The sequence below is a fragment of the Diceros bicornis genome, chromosome 1, assembly GCF_020826845.1.
Source record: "Diceros bicornis minor isolate mBicDic1 chromosome 1, mDicBic1.mat.cur, whole genome shotgun sequence".
NCBI classification, from domain to species: domain Eukaryota; kingdom Metazoa; phylum Chordata; class Mammalia; order Perissodactyla; family Rhinocerotidae; genus Diceros; species Diceros bicornis.
Window position 1 is genome coordinate 84,039,037 of NC_080740.1, and position 12,073 is coordinate 84,051,109.

Genomic DNA, 12,073 nt, shown 5'->3' on the forward strand with positions numbered 1-12,073 from the left:
GCTCAGGGCCAATCTTCCTCACCAAAAAAAAAAAAAAATCTGTCATAATGACTCCTACTGATGAGAAGACTCTGAGTGTGTGACCACAGACTAGCTCAGCAAGAGTTAAAGGTGAAAGAGTTCCTGGTTAAGCAAAGATTGAAATTCATGGATCCAGGGAATTGTATGAGTCTCCAGAGGGGATAGGGCTGGGGTGAAGGGATTAAGGGATTCTGTGTATCATGGTGCAGAGGAGAGGCAGTGGGTCAGGGATGATAAGCCCTGGAGGGGTGTGGCTGGTACTGACTGTTAGAATAGGTGTCCTAAGTGCTTATAAATTGATTGGGATTCCAGATGTCACTGAATTGGAACCAAATGGGGACAAGAAATGTAAGACACAGCTCTTCACTGTCACAAAGCTACCTTGACTCATTTCTCCTCTTGCGTGAATTTGAAATGGAGCACATTGCTTTCATGGGAATCTTCTTTTAAAGACTGCCCAGATTACCAACTATAGAGGCCACTTGGTTCAGCCCCAAGCTTTTTCGTTTGCTTCTTTCATTAGCCAGGATTCGGAGGTGGGTGAGACAGCCTTCTAAACAGGCTGAGCCACGCTAATCTGGTGTGGCATCACGAATGTAATCATTCTAAGCATTAGGGAGCAAATCAAGTTTGGGGTCAAGATTCAGTTGGCGATATCTGCATCTTTATTTTCCTAAAAGCTCTTTCTATGGAGTGGATTGTGGTTTGATGAGTGAGCTGGCAGGGAGGAGGCTGGTCGGCAGTGGCAGTGTCAATGATCTCAGAAAGTGTGACAGGGTAACTGAAAGTGCGAGCACCTGTCAGAACACTCTGATTATGCCCTAATAGCTTTCAGAGGATGTGATGATGGGCCATCTCTGCAGCCACTTCACCCCGTGGGAGACATGTGGATGGGAGTTTTTCATTACTGGCTGGTTGAGGCAATGAAATGGTCTCTGTGATTAGATCCTAATTGGATAAACTCTCTAGTGAATCTATTGTCCTTTCGCTCAAATGTCCAGAATGCATACGCTTACACATCTGTACAGCACATCTAATCCATCAGCAAGACGTGTTGCCTCTGCCACCAAACTGTAACCCAAGTCTGTCCACTTCCGTCTGTCCCTCCTGCTACAAACTAATCAAGCTTTCATCTTCTCTCCCCTCCTCTTTTACAGTGATGAGGCAGGATAGCTTAGTAGATGTGAACAAGGGCTCTGGAATCACATTTCCTGGGTTTCAATCTCAGCTCTGCCACTTACTAACTGTGTGATCTTAGACAAGTTACTGAACCTCTCTGAGCTTTAGTTTCCTCATCCATAAAGTAGGTATAATGATATACTTGTTCATAGAGAGAATGCCTGGCAGAGAGGGAGGGCTCAGTAAATATTAGACCTCTTCTCCTCCTCTACAAAAAGCCTCCTCAGTGTTCTCCTGCCTTCCTCACTAGGCCTACCCTCATCCCCCATTAAAAATATAACAACAAACAAATGGTTATCTCCAACCAGAAATCAAACTCCTTACCATGGGCCACAGGGCCTGATGACCTAGCCCAGCCAAGCTCTGCAAGTCTGTCATCTCATATGATGTTCCCCTCTAATCCAACCATACTTGTCTCCACATGATTCCTCCAACATGTTAAATTTCCACCCCAGGGCCTTTGCACGCCATTTCCTCTGCTTGGGATGCTCCTCCCCAAGACCTTTGTAGGCGTTCCCCTCTTACCCTCAGGTCTCAGCTCAACTGTCTCCATCTCAGAAAGGCCTTGACTGCCCCATGTGGAATGGTCTTCCCTGACCCCCAGACTCTCTTTCTCATGTTACCCGGTTAATTGTCTTGCTGGCAGCCATCAGTATTTGTTGTTGTAGCATCAGCTCTCAGGGGTCTACCCACATCTCCTGCGATCCATTATCATCTTTGTGCACAACAGCTCCAGGAGGACGTCTTTCCCAACAGCCAGCACCTGCCTCCTGGGCTGCCCTCAGGCTGCAGGGCCTGCTATGCCTGTGCACTGAGAACACCCAGAGTGCCTGGAACCAGCCATCCCCAGGGTCTACGTACTCTGGCTGCTTCGCCCTTCTGGCCCACACTGTCCAGAGCTCCCCTTCTGTAACACTTGCCTGCTTTTGCCCCCTGCTGGCCTCCTTCCCTGCTCCATGGTCCCACTTCCCCACTCCCCTTCCAGTGTTTTCTGTAACACCTCCTCATATCTTAAGTCACCTTCACCCAAACTTCATCTCAGAGTGTGCTTCTGGAGAATCCAACCTAAGACAATTATTATCTTCTCAAATTGTTTTGGATGCCCCACTACCCCACTAGAATATAACATCCATGAGAACAGTGCCTGTTAAAATAAGTATTCATAGACTATATATATATATAGTCTATGACTATATACATATGTATGTTTAAGGATATAAATATATTACATATAGATTATCAGAGCTTATAAATTATATTTATAATTAGTGTGAAATCTTTTAGACACAAACACACATCTTCCTAGAAATTCTAGCACTTATGTATCAGTCCCCCCCTTCCTGCTGTCGCTATGCTTCTGAATGGCAAACACCAACTTATAGCGCATTTGCTTATAGGTGTAGTGCGGTATCATGTTTTATATTAAAGATAAAGGATGTATGGTAAAAGCAATAATGTAGTTTGGACTTTAAGTGGGTATCTAGCATAAAGTTCTGGAAGTATGTTTCTCCTTTAGGATTCACTGCCTAATCATATTTTCACCCCTGTAAGATACTGAAGAGGATTTGTACAGTTGCTGAGTTCTGAAATCTCTAATAGGCTGTGTTAGTTTAGCTGGGGAGACGAAAAGGCCCTCAGGGTTCATAAAGTGGGGATGTACGTCACGGTGGAGGCAGGCTGGAGGGGGAGTGAGTGATGATGCTGGATATTGTAATTAGGTGTGTTTTCGGGGAGGCAAGGAAAGTGAATCATGAGGAGCTGCTGAAGAATGCATTGGGGGAAAATGCTAGCAGAGTTGTAAAGGCTTGTAACCTGATCTGGAATATGAAGTTTGTGGGTAGTTATTGATTTCCCAGTGGGTGGAATTACTTTCCTTCATGACACGCTGGCTGGAGGAGGGAGATTGTGAGAACAAATTGCTGTCTGTCAGACTAGAGTTGTGTGTGGAGGTCCTCCTTCGTGTCTCACTGATCAAACCAAGTGGCCTCTGACATCTGCAAATGCTCCCCAAACCGAATGGAAGACAAGCACCCAGCAGAGCTGGGCTCACACTGCTCAGTCTTGCCTGGGATAATTTTGAGTTTCAATTAGGGGTCTTCCCTGTTTGCCAAAAGGCCTGGGGGGAGGGCAGGGCGAGCCTTGACAGCCACAAGTTTCTCACGGTCCCCCAAGAGGGTCGAGCTGAGTGGAATTCGCCTTTCAGTCAATAGGAAATTGGACAAAGCAGAATGTGTTTCACCTTAAAGCCTGTGAGAAATTGAACAGGATTGAAGAGTCGATTAACCCATGCTGGTGACAAAGTCAGGGGCTGGCCATGAGCGGAGTGAGATTCCAAGGGAAGGCTGCCACAGGCAGGCTTAGAAACAGGGTAACCACACTGAGGATGTGACTGAGCCCTGAAACAGACACGTTGATTGTGTTTAATCTTCCTCCCCCTAGTAAGAGAGGAGATCCAGAAGATTCTTAAGTCTCTCCATTCTGGTGGTGGAACCAAGATGTACCTGGGATCAAAGATTGGCAAACATTTCCCTAGTGGGGCTATAAGATGCCAGTCTCGTCTTCACATGTTTTATAAATGATTCTTTTGGTTCTCCCTCCTTCCACCTCAGCTTTGGGGAGGAGAGCAGTAATGGCTTCTCTTTATGGACATTGCATTATATCTAAAGGCCTCTGCTGACCCTCCCTCAATTCTAGGATGAGGTCCCTGCGGATTGGTGTAGGGCTGGTAGTGAACCGGTACCTCTCAAAAAAACCAACATGGGGAATTAAAACTTTTGTCCTCAGCTTTGGGCCTCAGCTTCATTTCCGGCATGACAACAAGAATCTCACTGGTTGTCCTGTTACACAGACATTGACCACATAGTGTGATAAGTGGTAAGACAAAAGTATAGTCTGGATGCTACAGGAATACAGAACAGGGTCCCCCAAGTCAGAGTTGGGGTGTCAGGAACGTTGCCCTAGGGGATTTGGCGTCTAAGTTAAGACATAGAAGGTAAGAAGGAGTTAGTCAGGTGAAGATGGGTGGGATAAGAGCATTCCAGGCAAAGAAAATAACATACAAAAACTCAGAATCAGGAGAGGGAGAGACCGTGGCTGGGACGGTGTGGGAGGTGGAGGGTGGAGAGGTAAGGAAGGGCTTGATCACAGAGGGCCTTCAGCTATGCCAAAGAGTTTATAAAACTCACTGTGAGGACAATAGGAAACTACTGAAGCGCCTCAAGGAGAGGAGTCCTGTGGTCAGTTTTGAGTTTCGAGAAATTCTTGCTACTGAGACTGGAAGTGGGGAGATCAGTTTGGGAGACTTGGAACAGAGGATGGAGGAAGTTGGCTTGCGGATAGGATGGGTATGACTTTGTAATGGAGTGGATATTGGGGATGGAGAGAGGAAAGAATCAAGCTTGCTTTGTTGGTTCTGTGGCTGGCTTTGTCTTCTCTCTGAGAGTGAGCAAAGGAGAAGGAGCAGACCTTTGGGGAAGATGGCTCAGTTCAGATGTGGTCCATAGGAGTGTTTCCTTCTGGAGCTGTGGTTGTGGCTGTGGTCACAAATGTATTTTTGGCCTGATGCACCTGAAAGTGGGTTTTCCAAGGTGGACAAAGAATCTCCGTTTTGCTCTTTCCCTGAGGCTGATATTGCTGAGAAGGAGACGAGGGAAAGGACCATCTTATTTGAAGTGTCCCTGAGTCATGAAATTATTGCAAAAGCGTATCACACTTCAAGAGAGCTATGAATTCAGGCAGTAGCACCTTCTGCCATAGGAGGAAAAAACTTTCTCCAAGAAGGAAAAAAAACACAGCCCAGAAACACTGCATTTTCCTCTCTGCAGTCACTTTGACAAAAGAAAATTCCTTTCTATGAAAATACAGAGTTGAGTAGCTCTGCAGTTTCCTAAGTGCCTGGTCTGAATTATAATTTGCACTTGTCACCTCATGGCAGATCTCCCAGCCTTTGTCAGACACTGGGTACCCAGGCTGGGTTTGCAGGTCTCTGATACTCATTGCCTCTGCATAGAAAGATTGATTTAAGGCTCTGCAGTATTTATCTTTTAAACCATTTGTGTTTGTTTGCTTGACAATCAAGCCACAATTTAGAAATTCTGCTTCCTGAAGCTTTACAGACTAATATAATTTCATGACTCCAATTACAAATGAGAAAAATTATTTTATCTCAAAAGAGAAGAGCCAGACGTTTCTGAGAAATCATGGTTGAAGAGAAGACAAAGTCGTTTCTGAAAAACAGGCCATGTTATTAATGGTTTCCTCAGCTAAAATCTTGCTGACTCTCAGCACCAAGAGCCTTCATCTTGTGGGTGGGGCTGCTGGTTTGATAATCTGTAAAGTAGATGACTTTCAGGTTGATAAACCACTGCTTCTGCGGGGGCCTGGTCTGCAGCTCCCACAACTTCAGTGATTTGTAAACAATGCAAACACATCCACTGTCTTTCCACCTAGCAAATATATCCATTTCCTCTGAAGCTATTTTATGGAATCATAGAATTTTGCATGGGGACTTAACAATTGTTCAGTTTAACCCTCCATCTGATACTTTGAATACCTCTTCATCATCCCTATCTATAAGCAGCTACCTACTGCTTAAATACTTCTAGGGATGGGAAGCTCATTACCAGCTCTTTCCATGAGAATCTACTAATTTAGCTCAATTTTAAGTAGAATTTAAAGGCTAGTGAATTCCCAAGGAGATCTTCAATAATATCTAAAATCTCCCAACTGGCCTTTTCCCTTGGATTCATATCTTTGTAATGAGATCTAACTGAAGCATCTCAACTAGAATACCAACAGAATGAACTTAAGGAAAAACCTGACCTTAATTATTCTACAGCTCTGTTTTATGGCCACTCCCAACAAGTTGCCACCACTCCCCCTCTCCCCCAGAGGTAAAGGCACTAGATTTTTTTATTGTCTACTTAAGTCTGCTTCTTATCTCTGTTGGCTCTGTTGCTGTGATGGGCAGATAGCCCCTGGCCATTCCCTCTCATCCCAGAATAGTGACTGGCATTTAGTGAGCCTTCAATAAACTTCACAAGTCTTCAATTAGACAGACTAAATGAAAGAATGAGTTAATTAACTACTTGAATGGATTAACCCTTTATCTATCTTTACATATCTCCTTCCTGTAGGTCCTGATGATCCCATTTTACAGATGGAGAGAGTTTTAAATGATTTTTAATTTTTTTTTTTGTGTGTGTGTGCGGAATATCAGCCCTGAGCTAATGTCTGATGCCAATCCTCCTCTTTTTGCTAAGGAAGATTGGCCCTCGGCTAACATCCATGCCCATCTTCCTCTACTTTATATGGGACGCCGCCACAGCATGGCTTGACAAGCAGTGTGTCAGTGCGTGCCTGGGATCCAAACCTGTGAACCCCAGGCTGCCGAAGCAGAGCGCACGCACTTAACTGCTGTGCCACCGGGCCCGGCCCCAAAATGATTTTTAATTTTGGGTCACAAAAGATTATTTTGGACTTGAAAACATTGTCATCTTATTCTTTAAACTCAAGACAATTGACTCTTGATCTGTTTCTTACCACCTTCCTTCAAGATCTTATCAAATCTTCAGCTTCAACAGAAGACAAGAATGTTGTGCAGGAGCTAGGAATCCAGGGGGGCAGAACCCAGCACTTTTATTCTCATTGTCATCACTTGGACTACTGCAGTGGCATATTTGCTGGTCTCTGTCCTTTGGTCTTTTCTTCCTCCAGCTACCCTATACACTGCAATGACATGAATCTCCTTAAAAACATATCTTTTCTTCCCTCTCTTTTGCCCAGAGAACTGTGGAAGAACAAGACGTTTTATTGTGTTTTAAATTTCCTTTGTTAGACTCTCTTATTTATTTTACTTGCAAAACTAACTTTTTGAAGAGGAGGACTTTACAATCCTTATCTAACTTATCCTTATCTTCTGGTTGGGTTTAATTATGACAACATCAGTGAAGGCCAAGTTAGGAAGTTAAGTTTCATGAAGTTGGTGAGGTCATTTATCTCCCAATGACAAAGAATTTACAACTCAAATGAACTCATCTACAACAGGCATTCTAACACATAATTTCCTCTAACAAATAGTTTCAGAGTTACAAGTTAACATCCTTTAGAAGATAACTTTTAAAACAAACTTCTGAATGAACATTGCAAGAAATTTCCTGACCCCTTTTAATAAATAGATCTGGACAAGAGTGGCAAGATAGGGACTAAGTACAGGTTAACTTAAAAGTTATGGTAATTGGTATGTAAATATTATCCAGTCTTTCCTTATCTCTCTAAACAAAGGGTAACAGCTAATTCAGTACTTTGTACTCCCATAAATCCTTAGGTCAACAATTTCTTGAGTCCAAATTAAGTACAATTAAACCTGTGGCCTATGATTTCATCTATAATTTTAAGCAAAGCTGAATCAACATTTTGTTGCCTGTAATTTTCTGTTTCTGTAGAACTATAACCTAACATCTCCATTGTATTTAAGGACTTTCCTTTTAAATGTTATCTTCCGTTATTCTACTTCCAAGAGACTATTCTACTTACCAGACCTATGTACTCTGAATCACTCTGTTCCCTAAATCCCCACTCTTCCTATGGCAATATTATCTACTCATCAATGACCATCTCGAATGATACCTCTTCTATTCACTCCACCAGGATTTGCTGAGTCACTACTATGATCCAGGTACTGTGTTAGGCACTTGAGATTTAGTCTGGCTCTCATGGAGCTTATACTTTGGTTGAATGAATGGACATTAATTAATTACACTAATTAGAATTTAGTTAAAAACTGAGATTGGTGTTCTGGGAGAAGGGACAGAATTCTATCAGAGCCTGTGAAGTCTTCCATGAACCTTCCATCCAGAGATCATTTCTTCCTTCTGAAGCCCTCATGGCATTTTATGACTCTACCAGTTGGCATTCTTTGGTTGTTGTGAACAACAGAAAATGACTTTGGTAAATTTAAGGAAAAACAAATGTATTTGGAAGATAGGGAGTGGTTCATAGAATCAGAGGAAAAGCTGGGAAACCAGTCATCAGAGAGGAGAGATCCAGAATAGCTCTGGGAGAGGAAGCAGCAGGCACTCATGGCAGCCTCCTCAGGGCACTTCTGTGCAGACAGCTGAGCTCCAAGAAGGACTATAGTCATCTTCTAATGGTTAAGAGCACAGGTTCTGCAGTCAGACTGGATCCACCACTTACTAGCTGTGTACACTTGTGTCAGTCCCTCTGTTTCCTCATCAGCAAAATGGGGAAATAATAGTATCTACCTCCTAGAGTCATTGGGAAGATTAACTGAGGGAATTCATGTGAGACACTTAAAACAGTGCCTGGCACATTATAAGCACACAGCATGTTAGCAATATCAGCAATTACTGTCATTACAGTTCCCTCAAGATTCAAATTTCAAAGGGTCATCCTAATTAGGGTCAGGTGCCAGGCTATTGTCCAGAGGAGGGCAGGGAGCCTTATGACAGTATCCCTAGGATTGTATCCCATAGCAGGTGACTCCCCAGAGTGAAACCAGGGTGCTGTGCCAGAAGAAGGTATAGATGTTGGGCTGATAGAACAAGAGATGTCTTCTATGTCTTCCCACTGTTATCTTATTCTGTCTTCTGCCATTGCTCTTTGTTTTTGTTGCTAATCACCTCTGTTAGATTTTAAGTATATAATGGATGAGAACCGTATCTTATCTCTGTACTTCCAGAAATACAGTGCCTTCCACATCAAAGGTGTTCAATACCTATTTGTTGTATTGAATTAAAATGAAATTCTGGTATATGTGATTCACATCTCAGCTCTAGAAGCTTCTGGGTGGGGATGGCATGAAAAATTTTTGAATTTTTTTTAGTCACTAAAGGTTTGCCATTTTTAAGAGAAATATAGAAAAAAAGCTGTGTAGGATTTCAGAGCTTTCCAGAAATTTCCTGAGACAGCAATGCCAAGAGAAGTACCCTTCTTTGCAAAAGTTTTAATTTATGTAAAATGAAAGCCGTTCTGAGGAAGGATGCATGTGGAAGATTATTCACTTTTGTGTTGTTTGTGCCGTGAAAAATGTCCATCAATAGAGGTATGACTAAATAAACAAATATATCCATAATAAAGGATATTATAAAACAGCTACAAATAATTAGATTGATCCCTATAAGTAATAACATAGAAAGTGCTCCAAGAAATGTTGGTGAGTGAAAAAAATCAAGGTATAGAAAAATACATACAGCATAGACCCCTTTTATAAAAAGGAAACAAAAGCAAAATGACACTAGGTGTTTTGTACTGATACATGCATATGTAAAACATATGAAAAGATCTTAATGGTTTATCATCACAGTATGATATGTCTTACTTAAATGAAAGGCCAAATCAAATGATATTACATGTTTCATACTGGTACATTTTTATATACATATACCATATACGTTTTTATATGTATGTACATAGGTATACAGGTATAGGGTAAAATAACTGGTCACCTCTGGGGTGCAGGGACTAGCAGAGGGACCAGAGTTCTGAATGATATTCTAAGGAAATCTTAATCTTTAATATTTAAGTTTTTTACAAGGAGAATATACTCATGAATTATTTATTTAGGGAAAAATTAGCTAAAAAAAAAAAAAGAAAGAAAAGAAACTAAAAAATGAGGAAGCTCAAATGCCTCTGAACTGCTTCCATTCCAGAATGCCGGGACATTCTGCTTCCTGTCATCACCAAAGAGCTGAAGGAGCTGTTGGAACAGAAGGATGATATGCACCAGGTCCAGGAGAAGAAGTACTGTGTTGAATTGCTCAACAGCATTTTGGAGGTCCTCAGCTGTCAGGATGCGGTAAGTCTTCGTGATGATGTAGATGTCCTGGACTCAGACTAGGGCTGAGTTGATTAAGGTCTGAAATATTGATGCTGATGAATAGCAATTGAAGTCTAAAGATAAAAGTCACTGGCTTGCTCAGCAGGCCTACTTTTCCAGTGACTAACCCTCATTGCTGTGAAAGATGGCTTGGGAACTGGAGTTAAGCGTTTAGCCTTTTGTCACCATATTTCTTGTTGGACAGGCTCTCTCGGGTGTAGGTATTGACATATTGCAGACTTCTTAGATGGCTTGTCCATTTACCAAAGCCCTGGTTTGCAGGGGCAGGAGGAGGAGTTTCCTATGCCTACATGGCCAAGACAACCGTCTTTTCTGCTTTCTTAGCTGATTTACTGTGGTTTTGTTTCTCTAGTGATCTCCTGCAATGGTGAAAATGGTTAAGACTCTTCTTGGATGAGCGGATTGCTCAGTCCAAGACTCTAGGGCTGGGGTAAGGAGCGGGATGGTGGTAGCAAGATGGCTGCAGCAGCAAAGCCAATGTATATTTGGTAGACATCATTCAGAGATTAGGCAGGGCTGGAACCTGCCAAAGGGCAGAGTCTGCAGAAGAGGATAAGGCAGATGGAGTGGTGATAACTGGCTGAAGACTGAGGGGCAATGATTAGACACAGGCCTAGAATTCTTAAGACTTGGAAGAGGGAGGTAAGGGTTTTTGATTTGACTCAGGTTCCTCTGGCAACCTCAACTTAGTTTGAGTAGTGTCTAGGAAGTATCTGCCTCTACGTGGGCTGGTTTCAGAGGACTCCGTAGACCCAAACAACCAATAACCCTTTTCTAAGTATTTGTGTGAGCGCTCCTCCAACCCTCACTTCTCCCTGGAAGATCCTCAGGTAAGGGCTTTCTGGATGAACTATATTTATGATTGACCACAATTAGAAAACTTTGCAGAGCAATATTCCTTTACTGCTTGTATCTCATAGTCACCATTATTATCAATTTCCTTGTGTGTCTCTCTTCTGTCTGTTCTAATTAAGCTTCTTCTTATTACTAGGTAAATGCAGTAGCTTGCTCCATTCATTCATTCATAAGTACATATGATACACCAGATGTGTACCGAGCATTGGGGACACAAAGGCATGGTCTCTTTCTTTAAGAAAATAATTACAGACACGTAAATAAGCAATTGCAATATAACATTTAACATAATATAATATAATATAATATAATATTAGTATCTAGATGCCTACTAGGAGTACTAGAGCTACAAAGAGTTTGAGTGTGTAAGCACTTTTGTCAAAGAAGCCTTCACAAAGCTTCACAAAGGAGCCTTCACAATGAAGCTTCAACTGGATGTTCAAGGGTGAATAATTAGTTATCAAAGCTACTACTTTATTTGCTGTTTTCTAGGCACTGTGCTAAATGCAGTCCATGCCTTCTCTCTACTCACTCTGATTAGTGCTAAGGATTATTATTCCCATTTTAAGCATGAAAAACCTGAAATTCATAGACAGTGTTCAAGGCCAGACAGCAAATAATTGTCAGGGTCAAAATTCAAACTCAGGTTGGTTAGACTTCAAAGTCTGTGTAATCATGGGCATTGGGATACAAAAGCATGGTCTTTTCCCTCTCATTTTCTTTTATCCTCACCCTTGTTTCTTGGGGAGAGAGAGTGCAATACCCCAAAGCTTGGATACTCAAGATTCACTCTGTGGAGTTGTCATGATGATGGTGTTGTTTTCATAAGCACATTCAGTAGCCAGCTGTTGAACTGGTTCCCTCTTTGCTATTTGATCTTTAAAAAAAAAAATTTAAGGGAGAGTTTGGTTTTGCTCTCTCTTACACTGTAGGGACATCGGGGTTGGCCCATCATTTCTCCAGCAACATCCTAAAGAATGTTGCCTTTTCCTGTTGAAAAGAATTTACAAAGTTTCTTACATTTCAGTAATGCTCAGATCCCTTTTCATGGGGAAAAATCCCGGATCCTTGGGACTATGCCAGTGGACCCCAGTTTGAGGTACACATTTAAAATGAGCTAACTGCCAATTTCCTGATTTGGGTAGAAAGATGGCCCCAGTT

General features: G+C 42.2%; 1 protein-coding gene across 1 annotated transcript in view; it reads left to right on the top strand.

Moving 5' to 3' along the window:
* Positions 1–12,073, top strand: part of DOCK2 (dedicator of cytokinesis 2) — a 406,650-nt gene that overhangs the window by 137,023 nt on the left and 257,554 nt on the right. Inside the window, exon 26 of the mRNA XM_058545716.1 lies at positions 9,870–10,015. Within this exon, the coding sequence (XP_058401699.1) occupies positions 9,870–10,015 (146 nt within the window). The remainder of the gene's footprint in view (positions 1–9,869; positions 10,016–12,073) is intronic.